This window comes from Neopelma chrysocephalum, unplaced genomic scaffold, assembly GCF_003984885.1.
Source record: "Neopelma chrysocephalum unplaced genomic scaffold, ASM398488v2 Primary Assembly neopelma1_22, whole genome shotgun sequence".
In the NCBI taxonomy this organism is placed as follows: domain Eukaryota; kingdom Metazoa; phylum Chordata; class Aves; order Passeriformes; family Pipridae; genus Neopelma; species Neopelma chrysocephalum.
Window position 1 is genome coordinate 20,717,487 of NW_020897689.1, and position 19,126 is coordinate 20,736,612.

At 36.3% G+C, this 19,126-nt stretch overlaps 1 protein-coding gene across 4 annotated transcripts in view; it reads left to right on the top strand.

The window, feature by feature from the left end:
• The window catches only part of TRAPPC8 (trafficking protein particle complex 8), a 51,518-nt gene extending 32,780 nt beyond the window's left edge, over window positions 1-18,738 (top strand). For 2 of the 4 annotated variants that reach the window (XM_027674622.1, XM_027674637.1), the window contains 10 exons: window positions 1,907-2,054; window positions 3,268-3,364; window positions 4,209-4,277; window positions 4,393-4,433; window positions 5,952-6,137; window positions 6,672-6,773; window positions 13,051-13,098; window positions 14,448-14,593; window positions 16,193-16,282; window positions 17,697-18,738. In XM_027674622.1, the coding sequence (XP_027530423.1) occupies window positions 1,907-2,054; window positions 3,268-3,364; window positions 4,209-4,277; window positions 4,393-4,433; window positions 5,952-6,137; window positions 6,672-6,773; window positions 13,051-13,098; window positions 14,448-14,593; window positions 16,193-16,282; window positions 17,697-17,931 (1,162 nt within the window). In that variant the 3' untranslated portion in view covers window positions 17,932-18,738. The remainder of the gene's footprint in view (window positions 1-1,906; window positions 2,055-3,267; window positions 3,365-4,208; window positions 4,278-4,392; window positions 4,434-5,951; window positions 6,138-6,671; window positions 6,774-13,050; window positions 13,099-14,447; window positions 14,594-16,192; window positions 16,283-17,696) is intronic. The other 2 variants (XM_027674629.1, XM_027674646.1) reach the window with 1 other exon arrangement.
• Window positions 18,739-19,126: the final 388 nt, after the last annotated feature.

A 19,126-nucleotide genomic window follows, 5' to 3' on the forward strand; every position in this document is an offset into this window, starting at 1 on the left:
GAGAAAACTTGTGAGTTGAGATAAAGAGAGTTCAATAAGTAAAGCAAAAGCTGTGCATGCAGTCAAAATAAAACAATTAATTCACTACTTCCCATGGGCAGGCAGGTTTCTAGGAAAGGAGGGCTCTATCATGCATAATGGTTACTTGGGAAGACATATGCTGTTAGGCTAAACTTGTCCCTGCTTCCTCCTTCCCCTTGTTTTATTTTTGATGCCATATGGTATGAAATATTCCTTCTGTCAGTTAGGGTCACCTCTCCCAGCTTTGGCCCTTCCCACCTTTTTGTGCCTCCCTGGCTTCCTCGGTGGTGGGGTGAGGAGGAGCAAAGGCCCTGACTCTGTGTAAGCCTGCTCAGCAATAACATCATTCCTGTGTTATCAACATTGTTTCCAGCACAATCCAAAACATTGTCTGCTACTGTGAAGAAAATTAACTCTGTCCCAGCCCAAACCAGCACACCTAGTGCTTGTACTATCCATATTCAGGACGATGGTGGGGAGCAGGGCTATTTCAGATGAGCTCTAGTAACATGGACTGAATGTCTTCCTGTGGCTGAAGCTTATTTTCCAGGCTAGTCCCGAGAGAAACAATGTTCATGGGCTGTGAGACTGGTCTGTAATGTAAATCAGAGCAGAGTAAATTGAAGATGGTTAAGAGATTGGATCAGTAGCATATTCTTGAAATTGAAGTAATACAAATGCACCCTTTGTGGAGATTTTTCTGTAGCTTCTGAAATACCAAAGTTAACTTTTCATTTGGCTTCTAGGTAGCCTGTAGGAATAGGGAATTCATCCCCGTACAATGTAGAACTAATTTCTCCTCATAGTATTCAGAAATGGAGCCATTTGAGAGATGGAAGATGGTTGTTTGGGGAATGTACAGGTTCCCTACTGCACTGAAGTTTTGAGGGGATCTTATGCAAAGTGCTCTGGTTTAAGAGTACTCTTTGTAGACTGAGCAGAGCTTTTAAATGTTCAAAAATTACTTAATTTGTGCCACCTGAAAGCTATATAGACATCTTTATATCTGGATATTAACTGCAAAACTGTTTATTTCGTAGATTGTGACATGTGAAGTAGAATTTAGGAAGTCACTGTTTTGTTTTTTATTTCCCCTTCTCAAAACAAATGTCACATGATGATTCAACATATTTAGTAGGTAATGCATATCAAATTTTCCATGCCTCTAAAATGTTTCCACATAGAAGTTACGGTAACCTAGAAGCTTCTACATGGGAAAAACTCATGTGTTTTGGTGATATCCAAGGATGGAACTTTACTTTTCTCTAGAAAAACAGGAAGATAACTTTTACAAAGGGCCTGCTGTCTTGAAGGTTGAGCATGTCTGGAAACAGGCAGAGTAGCAATGATTTCATTCTAGAAGATTCTGTATTCAGGGAAATTTGTTGAATGCAGTGGTATTCGAAGTGCTTTATAGGAAATGCTTATGCAAGAGATGTGACTAACTAGTGAGCCTTCTATGGCTTATTTACTCAAAAACTATTTTCCAAAGCATGTGGTGACATTAATTAGCTTAATGATATCCCTGTGCCAGTATGTGTCTGTTTGTTTTCACTATGCCAGTTGTCTTACCTCTGGAATATTTCTGATATATTTTCATGGTAACAGGTGAGCCTTTTTTTACAGTGTTTCATACTGGCTAAGAGACTATGTTTAAACAGCACCTACTCATGAAGCATGGTTTTAAAAAATAGTATAGTTTTAATATGGAGCTAAAAAGTGTGTCTTTGGTTGAAATTAATAAATTGTCTAATGACCTTAATATTGACAAACATAAAAGCTAAATTTTTTGATGTGGTGTTCTAGGCAGCAGTCCTGGTTATTTAGAATGTTGTCTTTTTTGTTTTTTTTCTTTCCTTCCCTTCCCTTCCCCCTCTTTTCCTAGTCATAGAGTATTAAGGCACACTGCGGTTATTTGTACCAGCCGGTCTCTGCACATTCGAGCTACTGTCTGCAGAAGTAATGCACTTGGAGATGAAGGCGGCAGAGGGGACAACATGCTGGTGTTTGTCGATGTAGAAAATACCAATACTGTAAGTTATTTTTAATAATAATAATAACTATTCTAAAGCTCAGCAGATGTGTCACACTGGAACCAAGACTCAAGTAAAAGGTTTTCTTACAGCAATTTTGCAAACACTAGATAAACTTGCATATTTGATCATTTCAATTACTGTCGGAAAGAGTATTAACATTGTTACATCCCAACTCTCTGGAAGTCTGCTGTCCCAATCAAATTTCAGGACTATAGTTTGAAGTCTTTTTTAGGGAGATTTATTCCAAATTGATGAATATTCTTGATGATTGCAACTTCCAAAATAGTTTTGAATGAGACAATGCCCTCTTCCACCTTTCAGTGGAAACACTGGTAAATTCAGTGGTAATGTCAAAGACAAAATTTAAACTCCAGCTTGAAGGAAGTTTGTGTTTACATTTATAATCAAACTCTAAAGACATTTTTGCTAATATAACCCAAATACAGATCTGTCTGTTGTGATCTATTGACTTTTTCATTTTTCATACCACACTAATTTAAATCTACTTGTTTTTTTGGTAAAGCTGCTCTCATTTTTTCAATCACAAAGCAAGGTAATTGAGCCTCTGTTCACCGAGTTCCTAGACACTTAGTTGATAGTGGATTCACTGAGCTGATTTGTCATTTTCTTTTAAAGGTGTGTACGTTCTTGTTTTTTTTTCAGTTACTAAAGTTAATATTGTCCACTCCTCACTTGAGGAAGGAATGTTTTTACAAAGTACTTACCACATTAACAGTGTGAGGCTTACTTTCCCATTACCACCTCACTCTTTACGAGAAAGGAAACCAACTCTGAAAGCTACTTCGTTGTGTATATATGTAAAAGCAAAATAAACCTTGAATTTCTAGGATTTGTGACCTAGCAATGTTCCTAAAGTAATCTTAGGAACTAAGTGACCTTGCGGACAGTGTTCTGCATTGGAGTTAAACAAGCCTAGTTTTTGTTAAAGTTGACTTGAACTAAAGCACTAGCTTGTAGGTATTTTTTGGGGGGATCTTTATTTCCTCTTTCTGTGGCTTTATTTACTGGAATCAGAAGTTACTGCGAGCTGGGACTGTTGTTTTACGTTACAGTGGGTTTTAAATCTCTCCTTGTCTCTTAGTACTGTGTTATGGATGGTGTAAATAATGAGTTAAGATTCTAACAGTGCCACCTTGCACATCACAATTGTGATTGGTCTTATTTGACATAGCTTTTGTCTCTTCCTTAGAGTGAGACGGGCGTTAAGGAATTTCATATAGTGCAAGTTTCAAGTAATAGCAAGCACTGGAAGCTTCAAAAATCTGTTAACATCTCTGGAGACAAAGGTGTGTATCACCAAAATGACGGCAAGTCTAGGTCCTGCCTGATAAGAAGAGTTAAAAGAATCTTATGAGGAGCTGAATTTGGCTTTCAGAATACTTAGTTTCCAGAAACTGAAGCCTTTCTTTTGCTAGTATTTCAAGAAAAGCATATTGACAGACAACTTTTTCAGACTTCATTAATTTTAAAAATTAGCTTAATTACAGGTAAATTATTTCTGTGATGTTGTACTCCTTGTCTGGGGTGGATGATAACTTGGCTTATAAGAAATATGTTTCAGTGTCCCTTTACTTTTAATTAATTATGTCAGTGTTGAATTTAAGTGATCGACATATTTGACAAGTGCTCTGAATATTCAGGTATTAGTAATGTACCAAAATTGCTAGTGCTGTATCCTGCCTTAGCTAATGCAAGCTTCTAGTTGTTGACAAGGCTGACTTGTCCCAGACAAAAAACCCCAAAAGTACTGTTATTGTATCTAAAAAATGTTATCTTTACTTGTATGCTGACTTTTTATGTACCTAAAAATAAGTATAGACATATATTCTTCTTGTATGAATGTTGAGGGTGAACCAGTCAGATGATAAGCTGAATCTTTTGTCTTCCATTCTTTTGTTCTTTCTCTGCATCTCCTTTATGTATTATGGCTCACTTCCTCCTCTAGAAGGAGATGGAGGGGGTCAGCAAAAGATGCATCTTCTTTCTACCATGCCATTGCTCTGCCTGATTAGTTATGCTTGTTGGGTATCATCAGTGTGTTTCCTATTTGTGAATGTTCAAGGCTGACTTTTGTCTGAGGGACTCTGATTATGCCGAGGGTGAAAAAATCTTGCAACCTTTTTCTTTCAGATACTAAACTTGCTAGCAGAGAGAGAGCAAAGTTATGTTTTAAAGCAGTCAGATGCAAAAACTCAGAAGGTAGGTTCTTTCCTGAATGTAGTAACCTATTGAAGAAAATACTCTTTGGATACTGAATTCTGAAGTTATGACTTCTCATGATGCTAAAACAATGCCTTCTCTTTTTATCCCTTAGAAAATTACACATTTGCAGACATTGTCTTTGGAAATGAACAGGTAGGTGAATGGGTACAACTGTGTATTTTGTCCTGTGCAAGGTATCCTTCTCATGCGGAAGTATCCCAGTGAAAGCCTTTTTTAAAATTTAAAAATGGGAGCAGTGCTTTCATATTTGGAAAGTTGAGTTTTGCATATCAAAAACTTTTTGTTCAGAGAGAAGGTAAGGTAACAGGCTAGTGTATAGTCAGGAATTTTAAGATCCCAGCTCCACAGTTGAACTACTTTGGGATCATATTGCAGTGCTAGCTTTTTTGCTAATGCTTTTGCTTCTTTTTCAGCTCTTCAGAGCAATTATTTCTGATATATCCCATCCTTCTAGTTTTCTAGTAGAGGTCTGTGGATGTCAAGATTCTTGTTCCTAATTGTATTTTTACTAAGACAAGTTAAATAAGCTGTAATTACAGCTTATTCTTTCTTAAAGAATCCTTTTAGCAAATGATTTTGGTACAGCAAATGCTTTTCCAAAACCTGGGGAACATAGACCACCTGTATCAGATCAGAAATCTGCATAGTGGATTTATTTAGCTGGATATTAGATTGCTTATTTTATGCAGAAGGGATATTTTTCCTATATGTATTCAGCTTGTAAAAGCCAAAGAAAACCAGTTTGCTGCCATTTCATTTCATAGGCATATAAATTGAAGTTAGAACTGAAAATCTGAGGTAGATGATCCCTTCTTACATTTAAAAAATTGGAATCTGAGCTGCATGAACTTTAACTTTTCTAGAGAATATTTTATTACAACAGGGGGATGGGGAGGGGGCCCTCCCTCCTGGGCAGTTACTCCAAAAACAGATTTTCTCCCTGGGTATTGGTATTCTGCTAATGCAATAATTAGCAGCTCTGCAACACCATATTCTGGAAGAGGTAATGGTTTTGAAAGGGAGAGGCTGAGAAGCTAAAGTTTTTTGCTTATCCTGTTGTTTCCAGCAGGAGACAGTATCATTGCTGTCACTCCTAAAAACCAGTTTCCTTATCAGACTTTTGATGTTGGAAGAGCTTGGCACAAATGGTGACAAACTTCTGTTTGTGCCACTTATACATGGGGGGATATGGTATGCAATCTATTATCTGTGCTACTGCTAGCAAAATTTATATTTCTAACTTAGATAAATAATTCTGTCTAACCTGAGGAAAATACTAATAAGCAAAAATGACTTGCACGTGAGTTAGTTGGATGCTTCAGCTCTGTCTGCTATACTTCATATATATCACAGTAGTCTGCTTTGTGGTAATAGTCAAACCCCTTATTTCCAAGTTTGGTATTTGTAGTTTTAAATCAGTAAGTTATAGCTGTTTCCCTATGTTGCCTTACACAGCCCTTTAGATAGGGCTGAACTCTTAACAGGTCAAGCATGGAAGCCAAGATGTCTGGCATCCAGTAGGTTTGCAAAGGGAAGCAAAGCGAGATGAGATAATGGAACTGAAATACTACAGTGATGAGCTCTGTTAGAGCAAGTTGTGTAAGCCTGCATCCTGTTCTGAACACTTTCTTGCTTTTTTTTCTCTTGTAGATAATAAGTTCTGCCAGTCCCTGTGCAGACTTTTTTTTCCAAAGTTTATCCTCTGAATTTAAAAGAACACATGTGCAATCTCATCCTCATGCGTCTCAAAGGGCAGCAAAACAATCATTTGATGAGACAGTCAGATTGATACAAAGATGCAGTGAAGTCGATTTGAACATTGTAGTGCTGTGGAAGGTATGTATGGTTGTGGTCTTTGTGGTAATTTGGACATGAAATATTACTGTTAGAAACTAATTTAATATGGCATCCTGAACTTTCAAGAATATGTGTATGAAATTTATGGGTGAGGTTTTTTCTGAAAATAGGCAAATGAACTAAAATGGTGCAAGAAGCAAAGACAGTCTTAATATCTATTACTGTGATAAGTATCCTTAAATGGTTTTACATTGCTCTGGATGCGCTCATTTATTATAAATTCTCTTTTAAAAGAGAAAATTACGAAATCTTAAACTAAGAGGTTTGTTAATGCTTGCTCTTACTGTAAGAGTGACCCAGTCGGCTTTGAAGAAAAGGATCTCATTTACCGGAATGCAAATATTAAGTAGTAGAAATTGGCATAAATATGTCATGCTAACCTCTAGGTTTTGAACAGTACAGCTTGTTCTACTTAAGTTGGAGGAAGTCAGTAATTCTGTACTGTAAAGCTTATGATAGTTTGTGATCTGCAAAATATTTTTTTTGTATTTGTCTTTGTATTATGTTCTGTAGGCATATGTTGTGGAAGACAACAAGCAGCTTATTTTGGAAGGCCAGCATCATGTTGCCCTTAACACAGTTGGGAAGGAGGCTTTTTCATTTCCTCAGAAGCAGGTGAAGTTTTTCTTTACAGTTGACTCTTTCTCAACATTGACTTAATGAATTCTCTTGTATATAAGTTGAAACCTTTGTAGAATCTAACATCAGATACATGTTATTACTAAATAATTCAGACTGACTTCAGATTTGATTAGTCACCTGTATTGAAATAGGTAAGCTTAGTTTAAAGATGAGAAAAGCAATATACAAGTAAGTATATTGCTGTGCAGTTGTTGGAGTAAATGGTTCTGTGGTATTTCTGGGTAGAACTAGAAGCTTGTTAATATTAAAGGTAATAATTATTTCATAACAAAGTTAATAGTAAAATGGTGAAATTTCATAGCCATTTTGATTGATGAAAGAAAACAGCATCTATAAGAAACTGGTGGATGTCTTTTGGTACATGAATTGGTAACAACTATGGAAGCTATAGATAAGTTTCTGTAAAAACATCTATGTTAAATTCAGCTCATGTGGGTGAAGAGAATATGCAAAATAAAAAAGAAGTAAGTCTTAAACAATAATACTTGTTCAATCTTTGACTGAGCAGTACCTTGCTGTTCCTTCTTGTTTTGGTGCCATTCCCCTTATGTTTTTACCAATATTGCAAATATAATATATAGCTTTTAGTGAACACTTACCTTAAGTTGCAGCAAATAGTACTATATGTTAATTTTGTCAAGAAAACAATACAGGACAAATGTGTCTATAAATATCATGCTATAGTGCAAGTAGTGAATTATTCTGAAGCTTTGGTTCATAAGTCCTTAAGTATTTGTACATTAAGATAATTTTTTCCATTTAGTTCTTTGTTCTATGAAATAAATGGGAATTTGTGCCTCAAGCTATGCTGACCAATACAAGTCTAATGGCAACTGCCCCCTCTGGTATTACTTTTCCTGTTTTAAGATGCATGGGGAACAGTAGATCACACTGTAGACATCTAAAGTTAGGAGAGAAAATACTGTGAACTTCTATTTCTGATCTCATTGAGGTCTGGTTCTCACAAATGGGTGGGAAGAGAAAATAGAAACAAATCACATCTGCATCCTAAAATAAATGACTGATCATGCTGTGGGTAAAAATTTGCATTTTTTGTTGTTTGCACTGAAACCTATTTTTCTGCATCAGATTCAGTTTCAAACTAAAAGAAATTAATCCTTCCACCACCACCAAGGAGGATCCATATGTACCCTCATTTTTTTTTTGAGGAATGCATGTTACTGTATTAGCATTCTCTGTCTATAATCTGTTTCTCATCAATTTTTATTACAACTACATTCAAATAGATTCTACATTGATTATTGAATTCACTTTCTTTAGCATAAGGAACATACTGCCTTGGAAGCATTCTGTACCTTGGTTGGAAGCAAAAAGCATCTGCATTGTGATGGAGTTGAAATCTGGTTGAAATCTGGTATAAGAGTAGTGGTACTTGTTTTTAATAAACATGCAAATTCTGTGTCCTCACAGTAACCAAAGCCCATATTTAGCTTGAATTTTAAGAGCCTGTAATCTGAGGACTGCTAAGAATTGAGAAATTTCATATGCTCATGTACTACTTTTTTTTTCTAATTGAGACTTCATATTGTGAGGAGGGTAGATAAACTGCTCTGAGGTAGGAGGTGAGATATAACAAAGGAACTGATTTGAGACTTTGCTGAAGTTTGCTTCATTCAGTCCACATTTCAGAATTAAAAAAATGCTCAAAATAGGATTAAATTAGGGTAGGTAGAGAAAATAATATACTTAATCTCTTAAGAATTGCATATTGTCTTTGAATTATCTTGCTCCTGCATTGAAGTAGCACAGGCATTGAAAAGCTGGAGTGGAGGGGTGGTGGAAAATCCCAAACTCAAACTTTGCTTCTGATTTAACATTTTCAGTATATATAGTTTTGTCTTGTAAATCTGTATTTATTCTCCTAAGTCATGAATACGGTTGGAAACTACTCTAGACTGTTCCTGAATTCCTTTTGCTGACACTATAGGAGTTTGTTGTTTTCTGAGGACTCGACAGCAGAGGGAGATGGAGATGCATGCTTTTTGCCAGCATATGTTGGTTACCAGTTTGTAGATGATAGAGGGCTGCTCAGATCTGAAAACAAGAAGTTTATTTGTAGATTCTGAACAGGGTGCCACCTAGGATGCTAGACTCCACTGTCTGCATTTCTTGCTGAGTTCTGTTTGTTGTTCCTCTATAGTAGCTTTCTTCTTGATTTAAACATCTTCTGTTTCATGCTGTTGTATCCAGCCAAAGGAATTTTTGTCTGTCTGTCAGACACAGACACAGTTATCCCCAACCAAGAACAGTCTCACAATGGGCATGGAAGAACATGAACAAGATTTCTCTCTGCACTCCCTTTATTTCTTTTAGTGCTCGGAGAAATTACTCAAACCTTAGATGACTTAATCAAGTAACTACATTGAACAGAGTGAGATATCTTGCTTTATATTTTTATTAAATTCTCTGTACTGGTTAGCTTCTGCTGTGATGTCAATTCTAGTGTATCTCAGATTAATTTTTTGCCAGCTTCTAAAGGTGTAGTTTAGATTTATAAAAGCTTCTACTGCTGTTCAGGGAAACAAAGTTTCAGTAAAGCACTGTAGTGAAGACTGGGAGATTGATATTTTTTGGCACTGTTATGTTTAAGTTGTTCCAGCAGTTTCTAGTGTATTGGCAGTGGGGTGCACTGGTATAAAGTCATCTGTATTATGTGTTTAGGCTAAGGTGTTAGAATGCTGACTGAGGCGCAAGGATGTGTGGTTACCTCTGCTTGGTTCAAAGTTTGCAATAAGGTAGTATGCTGAAGGACCACTTAACTGCTTAACAGAACTAATATTCTTTATTTGTTTCATATAGAAAGCTCTCTGAATAATATGGAAAACATTTATCTTGCCGTCCTTTCTCTTATTTGCATTTTTGAAAAAAATGTCCTTTTTCTAAAGGTAGGGGCAAAAATGCTCTCATCTGTTGCTTTGAATCAGAAACACCACAAAGCGATACGTGTGATAGTCACAGGCAACAATATGTGAAGAATAAATCACATAAGGTGGAAGTTATGTGAATAGTTCTGAATAGATCCATTTCAGTCCAAGTAATAAAAGTGTCTCTAATAAAAATTAGCTGGGTATTTGTAACTCATGGCTGGGTTTTGGTTAGTTTTTTTTGGTTTAGTTGGGGTTTTTTGTTTTTGTTTGTGGGGTTTTTTTTGTTTTTTTGACAGTGATACTACTATGGGTTCTGTTTCTCTTCTGAAATTTGTTTTTAGAAATTAGGTAGTTTGAACTGAAAGTCAACTTATCACTGCATCCAAAATACAGCTCTTCTGACTCTTATTCTTGACCTCTACCTTAACTTAGTGAAAGGACAAAAACTTCAAATGCATTAAACATCCAATCACAGTCAGCGCTGTTGATAAATATTATTTCTTATTGCTGTTTTCCCTGTTTTTCTAATCTGGTGAATTCAATCCAAAATATTCCAAAGGAAAAGTGCAATGTGATATGGTGGGATAAAAGTAATAGTGTGGTACTGAGTCATTTGCCACACTTCTGATTTGTAACAGCTTCGCACTGGTGGAAGGTGAGAAGCAGTCTAGAGGCTTGTCATTTGAGTGTCAGCATGTTGGAAATAGCATCCATCCTTCTGAAACAGATTAGCATGTGAGTGTAAACTTAGTTTTAACTGAGGTCTAGATGAGATGAAGTGTCTATGAGCGTGTTTTAGATCATTTGGTTTTTTGAAGGTACTGTTCTCTTTTCAGTCCTCTGTTTTTATTGTGAAGCTGTCTTGTGATACAGAAAGTAGATATCTTCTGGGCAGAATTAATCCAGGTGCATCTGGGCTACTCATTCAGTCCTGTGGATTAAACTAGTGCTAGCTAGCCCAAAGTAATATCCATAAAATGCATACAGATGCAGGCTTTTTGGCAGTATTCCACTTCAGAGAGGATATTTTTTGGTAACACCGCTTCTTAAAATAGATGCAGCTTGGTGAGTCAGCAATGGTTTGGTTGGAAGTAGTAATTTTTGAAATGTAGGAGAGGGTAGGGTTTAAATAACTATTTTTCCTTACAGTGAATTACTGGAAGCGACTTCTTGTGCTAGTTCAGGGTTTTGGGTTTTTTTACAGAATACGTGGGAAGGGATGCTTGAATCAAACACAGATTGTTGGAATGCATTTAAGATTTTTTTTAAACCAGCTTGGTGGAGAAAAAGTTAAGTTCTTAAGGGTAAATAAACATCAAGAGCTGAAATATAAGTTTTTACTCTGTTATATCAATTAATGTAGCAGATACTGTACCACTGGGTGAGGACTGGCTTATATTATTGTCATGAGTGAAATGTTCCAAATAGCTGAAACATTTGATCTGCTGCTTTACACATTGATGGACTGCAGAGCTAATGGTATTTGTTTTCAAATGTATTATTACTGGTGTCAGTAAAATACTCTTCCTGCAGTTGTCATTTCTGTACTTAGCTAGAGGGAATAGATGAGTCACATATTGAAGGGAGCAACTTAAAACTGAGGTTTTTAAATGGAAGTTCTCAGATCTAAAATGGGAAAGGGAGACACATCACTTAGGGTCTCACTTTGTCTCACTCTTATTCTGTCGTTTTTTTTATACTCTGCTTTTACTTATGCTTAGCGTCATTCAGGAGTTTCGTGTTAAGGTTTTTCTCCTCTGCTGTGCATATTGACCCCTCATACTTGACCAAGCACGTTAATAATCCTTTTGGCTATGTGTGACTTGTGATTTATGGGGCAAATATGCTGATTTTTCTGTACAACTTGGAAATCAAATTGTGGTATTTGACTTGTTCTGGTGTGTTTAAGAGCACATCAGCCCAATCTGTGAGAATATTGTTTTTGAAACTGAAAACTTTAAAGTTGTCTAATATTACCTAGAAAATTTTTTAAAATGACTGCATGTACCATCACTTTCATCCATCTGAGGGAAAGGAAGAACGTTTCAATTTGAAAGTGCATTCCAGAGATATAAGGAATGTATTACGGGTAGATCTGTTTATTATATCTATCAGAAGATGCTTTGAATGGTTTAAATGTTGCCTTTTCAACTCTTAGCTTAGTATAGCTGCAGGAGAGATCTGAAACCAGTGTGAATGACTAAAATGCAATTTCAGAAGGATACATAGGGATGATACGTAACTATTTCAAAGTAGCAAAACATCAGACTCTAAAAGTGTCCTGGCTTTTTTGTAACTACCAAATAAATGAGGATGTTGAGATTATTCTACTTGAAACAGCAAGCTTGGGTCTAGGTTTAAGTGTATTTGTTTAAAGCTGGCCTTTGTAAATGACTTTGGACAACAAGAAGCTTTCTAAAAACAGAAACAATTTTCCTAACACCAGTTATGCAGTTTGTAACTCTTGAAAGGTAACTGAGGAGCAGTGCGGTCCTGCTGCTAGTGCCTGTTGCGTGTTCCTAATCAAACCCCAAAAAGCTTAAAAATGCAGGTAAAAAATTTAAAACAATAACAAAAACACATACCCTTTTTCCAGTCAGTGTGCAATATATGGTGCTTGCTGTTCTACTGGAGCTTGTGACACTTCTGGAGGCTTTTCAAAGAACCACAGTAGGTCAGCAAGCAGACTTCAGTTGTCAAAACTTCATTTTTATTGCCTTTTAAAAGACAATGGCAGTACTCCATTTAGGCTGATATTCTAGGAGTTTAATTCTTTGGGTTTTTTTGCTTTGTTCCTAAGTTTAAAAAAACAAAAGTCTTGAGACTGTTACTGCTTGGTGTATATTGTTGAAGGGAGGGTACAGATGCCCAAGTAGGTTTTTTTGTAGCCTTGATCTAATTTCACAAGAGTAGGGTGGGAGTTTAGTTCGTCCTTAAACTTAGCATTTATTAGCTGTCTCTAGGTAGCTCCCTGATCTCTATGCTCATCATCTTGGTTGCCATTTGGAAGTGCTTAATTCTTTCCTGAACCGTTAGGTAAGAGAGTCATGTACTAAATGTCATATCTTAGCCTTTGTTCTAGGTACACAATCAGAAAAAAACTAGACTTTGAGCAGCTGAACTTGGAGAGCCAGACATCTTTTGTGACTCTGACACCCAGAAGCTGGCTGGAATTAAGTTTTGCCTCTGATGGTAAATGGTTGATCTTGCTGGTTTCCAGTCCTTTGCCAGAGGTGTAAGATTAGAACTAAAGGTTTGAAACATTAACAGCTCTTTGCACTTTCTCCAGTAAATGTTCCTGCTGCATTTCACGATGTTCTTGTCTATTTGTAGAGATAAATATTCGTGTTTGTCTTTTGTAGGGTTTTAAAAAAATACTCGGGAATTCTGATTGGGAGGACTTGGAACAGGTAATTGACTCTAGGGCAAACTATACTATGTAGGATATTGATATGTGGTTGAAGACAGCCTTGAGTAATTGGTTGGACTGTAATTTGAGGGGAAAGATTAGTTTAAATTAAAACCTATAATCTCTTCTGGGTTTCATGCTGTCAGGTTTCACCATTAGGTACCCATAGGGTAGGGTGGAAACATCAAATTCGTTCAATGCTTAAAATATATTTTATTGTTACTGTGAAATACCTTTATTTTCTTCTGAAATTTCGTTTTAAGAAAATTACTCTTCCTTTTGAAGGAAGGAATTGCAAGCCTGAGAAAACATTGGGTGTTTTCCTGCTATTACCAGTACAAACAGTGACTAAGATGTTGATACATTGCAGAATGCCCAATGTGTTTGATTTTAAGTCAGGTTTTATTGCCTGTAGTGTTTTTCTATTTAGAAGGTACAATCCGTCACCCTTTAATGAAAAGTGTTACTTTATGACACTGTACTGAACTTACTGGTGGCTTTTAAAAAATCTTTTTATTTCAAGCACTTTTAGTAGTCAGTCACACTTACTGCTGCAAATTCCGTTTTTCTTTTAAAGGTGGACTTTTTGTAGAATAGATTCATAAGGGAATACTAAAAGGCAGCTCCTTCCTGAATAAATCCTGCTCACAAAACAGCTTAGATGATGTTGGACAGAAGTGCTGCACCAAATGCAACTTGGTTCCCTCATTTGGTGTTGGAGCTTTCTGTATCACTTATTTCTTCTCCTTCAGGGACTGATTCTGCCCACAGGATTAGGGTGAATCCTAAGTAGTGTGTCAGTGCTTGTCTTGGGCTTTTATCTGGGGACAAAGGTAACTTCTGCAGATGCAAGTGCTTGTTGTGGTATTTTTAAGATACTCTGTATTACTAATATTGTCTTTACTTTGGATCTGTTCTGGGAAACTTGTGCATTGCCTTTCCTGTTGTGAACTTCCGGGGGCAGATGATGAATTTTTTTGTTGTTGTTAGGTACAGCTGCTGAATAGGGAACTGTGTAAACTTTTTTTCTTTTTTCTTAGAAACAAGCCAAAACCAAACACTAGCAAACCACTGCAACAGTAGCGTGCTTTTGTGAACCTTGCACAGAGAGTGTTTTCACAAGCAGCTGTGAAATCTGTCTCAAAAGAAAGTAATAGATAGATCATAGCAGTTCCTCATTCAATATGCTTAAATAGAAAACACCTTGGAAAAAAAAATGTAAGCTTTGTGATACTGCAGACTTGTTTCCCTTATGAGCTATAGTTTGTAGTGGAACACTGTAGCATCTGTGACTGGATTTCTTGTACCTTATGTCACTATTTTGAGTGTTCTTCTGAATTTGTGTTTCAGGAACTACCAGAAACGGTTCTCTTAAAGTTTTTTCGACCAGAAAACACACCAGTACCTGCAAGACCAACACCAGAGCAGCTTTCTAGTCTTATTAAGACAAGTCTTCATTATCCAGAGTCTTTCAGTCATTCTTTTCATCAAAAAAGGTTAGTGAAACATTTCCTTTAGAGACTTTAGAAATATTGTTAATTGGGCATAAATCCTTTTGAGATGCTATGTGGGTTATGATACAAAAGATAAAAGTCTGGTATGCAAGGGTGAAATCTTGCTCCGTTTTTAAACTCACAGCTTCAGAGTTTTATAGGTAAAATGAAAGTTTTGTGTAAAAAAAGCCAAAAAACAAAACAAAGGAAACCCCAGCAAAACAAACAAAACGGCAGTAATACCACAGGTCACAGTTTCAATGTTAACAAGTAATGTTATCAAACTTACTGAAAGGGAAATGGTGTGCTCCCTTTGTGTTTATTTTTGTTGTCAGAGTATAACAGTGTGATTTTTTTTGAGAAGCCACACAGAAAGTAAAGAGGTACTTTTAGGTCAAAAGAACTGTTATGTCTACAGCATCTGACTTGCCAAGATTAGCTGCACATGGTTCTGATTTATGTCACAAGGAAAGGTGGTAACAGTTCAGATCACCAGGGCTTGTCTCCTGGAAGAATATCAGAATTAACCTCTGCCAAAAGCATACTGCTGGAGTGAATTAGTTGGAGCCTGTGAAACCCATGGGTCTTTCAAAATTAGAATGACATGAACAAAGCCCCCTGGTTTAATTTCCAAACATTAAATGAATTGTACTTGAAGCATGAAGATACCTATTTAGGTTTGAGTTGCTTTATCTGAAAACTCTGTGTTATAGTTTTTTCAGTTAGTACAAGTTGCCAAAAGAAAGGGATTTCTTTCTTTTTTTAAATCTAACATTTAAATGTTTTATAAGGTATCATATTTTAATGACAGTTACAAAGCATGCATCATTCCCGTAAAACATTCACTTCTTATTGGTTATACTTGCTAATTGTTCTTTTCTTGTAAGTCAAGTTTAGTATATTTAAACTGTTGAGCAATGGGAAGGAATTCCATTGACACAAATCACTTACTGAATAGAACTGTTTCAGTTGCAGTAGTTTGTGTTCCTGCCTGTCAGTATCTTGGGGTCTTTCTTGCTGCAGCATTATTTATAAAATCAATAATACTAATTATGAAGAAGCAGAATATCAATTAACTGTATGTTCTGTTGAGGATAAAGGCTTACATTAAGACTGAATGTGCATGTGCTGTCTGTTCTGTTTGGGCACTGTTCAGGCTACAACTTTGGGCGCGATGCCAGCAATGCCTCTATAGGAGGCAGTGCAGAAGAAAAGGAACCAGTCAAAATGTGCCAACCACTGGTTCAGAGACTAGCATGCTGGACCATGTTTTCCCATTCTGAAATGTCTCTTGTCATAAAAGTATATTTCCTGTAAACTGAGGTGGTATTTATCCTTTTGCTATCCTTTCTCACCTGGATGAGGGGAGATGGTAACTTCATTTGGCTCAAATGCTGTTTGCCTTAATTGACAGCGTTTATTTTGAGTAGTTCTAGTCAATGTAAGTGATTATATTGCTACATACACTGTCTGACTGTTGCATAATTGACAACTACATGTTAATTCTGTGTTATTGGAAATTCATTTTAACTATTTGAGTATAATTAAGACTGTCCAAAGTAAAACTTTTTTACTTTACTGTGGAACTGTTTCTCTTTGCAGCCTCTGTCTGGTACCTGTCACTCTCCTACTTTCCAATTGTTCGCAGGCTGTTGTAGATGTGCTGATTGATTTGCGGCATAAAACAACAAGGTAATGTGTAAATGTTAATAAAACAGTATTTTTTAAGAACACTTCCCTGTAGTGTTTTAACTATATTGAATACCTAGAATAGGGTTTTTTCAACAGTGGCTTCTTTGAAAGAACAGAAGTTGATAAAGGGTCTTCAATCAGTGCTCTGTTTTACTTTGATAAGACAGGACCTTGAATTGTGACTCTTGAATTGTTAAAACTCTTTTCTAGTAAAGTGGAAATACTTTTCAACTGGTGAAATAGGAAGTTCAGCAATTTTACTTTATTAAACATGTTGTTAGATTTTAATTTTTAAAATGCCAAGTAGTTTGTAGAAAGCAACTTTAGAAGTTTAAACAAGTACTTTCTTCTTAGTATAAAATTAGTATAAAATTATACTTTTTAGCATAAAATTTCATAGAGCCTTGGATATTTTTAATACTTCCTCCAGGTTTAGCAGCAGATCCTTATAACTTTCTTTTTGCCTAGAAGTGTAGTATTATGTGTGAAAATATTAGCTTTGAGGAAATGTTTGTGAATTGCTTCTAAAAAAATTGTTAAAGGTTTTTGTGGGAGAGAGAATTCTGCCACTTTTATTAAAACAAGGCAACTTTAACCTGTGTAATTCAGGTGACAGCCTCCCTTCCTCCCTTTTGCCCCCTTAGACATAATACTACCTGGTCTGCTTCCTTCCAAGGGGGTGAGAAAGATTGTGAAGACATTGAGGTGGGCTTAGTCATGGGGGAACGTTGGCTTCTTGCCAACAATCCACGCAGGCAAGTAAGAAATGAAAAGCCCGGAGCCTGATACACAGGTTCAGAAATGCAGAACAGAAGACTTATGTGTGGTTTACTTTTCAGATACGATTAGGAACCTATTCACTGATCTGTTGTTTTTTCGCAAGATGGTCATGTTTTGTAACATTGTGAGATGTGTCACTGGAAGGACTGTGTACTCATGAACCTTGAAACTTCTTAAAAATAAAAAACTCCAACGCTCCCCCTCCCTATTTATTAATGCAATGTCTCTAAAGCAGTGTATATCCATGTTAACTATTCCTGTGTGACAGTCTGATTTAACTCTAGGTTATGGGACAGGTCTAAGAATGCCTTAAGCAGGAATTCCTTTAACTGTGACAGTTTGGATCTTGTTACTACCATCTGTTGTTAGTGTTACGTGCCAGTTATGTAGAAAGCTGAGAATACATAGGAATCCATCACTAAACATATATGTATAATTAATGTTGTATATAGTGTACAGTATATTAGGAAAAGAAGTTTTCAGAAAGTATAAATAAGCATTTCTTTGTAAGGGGCTGGTGATGGACACAACGCATCCTGAAATCTTGGGAATAACTTGAGGTTGGAGGAAATCATGTAAATTGGTAAATATACGCTTCACATTCAGAGGGTAACATTTTTACTTTCTTTTTCAGCTCTGAAGCACTAGAAATACATGGATCTTTTACATGGCTTGGGCAAACACAGTACAAGCTTCAACTTAAAGGCCAGGAGGTCTATAGCTTGCAGCTGAAGGCTTGCTTCGTTCATACAGGTGTCTATAATCTTGGAACCCCCAGAGTATTTGCCAAGCTAGTGGACCAAGTTACTTTGTTTGAAACAAGTCAGCAGAACTCCATGCCTGCACTGATTATTATCAATAATATCTGACCACTTCCTGAGAAAAAAACGCACTAAAAGATGAAATAAATGGGATTCTTTTCTTATATTGCTGGTTGACATTTTGCTGCAGTTTTTTTGAAATAGCACCTCAAACATCTAACTTGTTACTAAAGATCGTGTAGAAAAGAAAATAGCAAAATTATTCAGATGACTTGTCAATTTGTTTCTCGATGCAATGCACGTTGGACTGAAAATACGTTTATCCTTTTATAATGTATTTCTTCTCTGGTAATTAAGGTATTCATAACACGAAATACTCTAACTTCAGATCTGAACATACTTGTATGTCCAATGCCCTGTCAAAAATGCAGCTTGACTGCTGTTACAACTTCCAGCATGGTGTGTTTAATATTTGTGGCTGTATTAGGATATGGTTCAGGAAGAAAACCTCCTTGGCTTTTTCCTGTCTGAAGCCATTAGTCATGATAAATCCCAACCTTACTGTGAAGTTCAATAAGGTCTCTCAAATCCATTTCTGATTCTCAGTTCTTTAGTTTAAAATTTTGTTTTCATATTTATGGAAACTGGTGACCTTTCAAGGTTTACATAAAAGTCCCACCTAAGGTGTTTAAAAAAATAATTTCTTGAACCATTTTGAGTATTTTCTCACTCATCTCAACACAGAATGCACTATTTCACAACCATGAGATTGTCATTTAAATTGTCACTTACTTTATTATGTAACTATAACAACTGATCTGTTTTAAAAAAATCTACTCAAGATTTTCAAGAAATGTATTATATTTATAACAAATGTACTGTAAATAGAATAAAGCATACACCATATTCACTGTATGGACTAGTGGCCTTTTTGTTTTCCCTTGTATACAGCTGTAGCAATCCACAGGTGCTGATACTGTGTGTGTATGTATATATTGTGTACTGTCTTTGTTGTGGCACCCTCTGCTCAGGTGAAATTCCCATCCTATTGCCATGTGTAGCCTTGGTGTGTTACCTTGAAGTGCCTTTGAAGTGTACACTGAAGCCATTGTAGTGACTGCTTTTTGTCGTTTGAATTCTTATCCAGTGGTCCCAGGTACAACACAGAATTCAGCTCTGTGGGAAATCTCAATTACTCGCTCTGGGGAGGCAGATTTTTCATCTGGGTAACAGCTGCTGAGGGTAGGGAGACAGTCAAGTGCAGCAAACCCAGCTATGAGTTAGGAGCTAATGTTAGTGATGG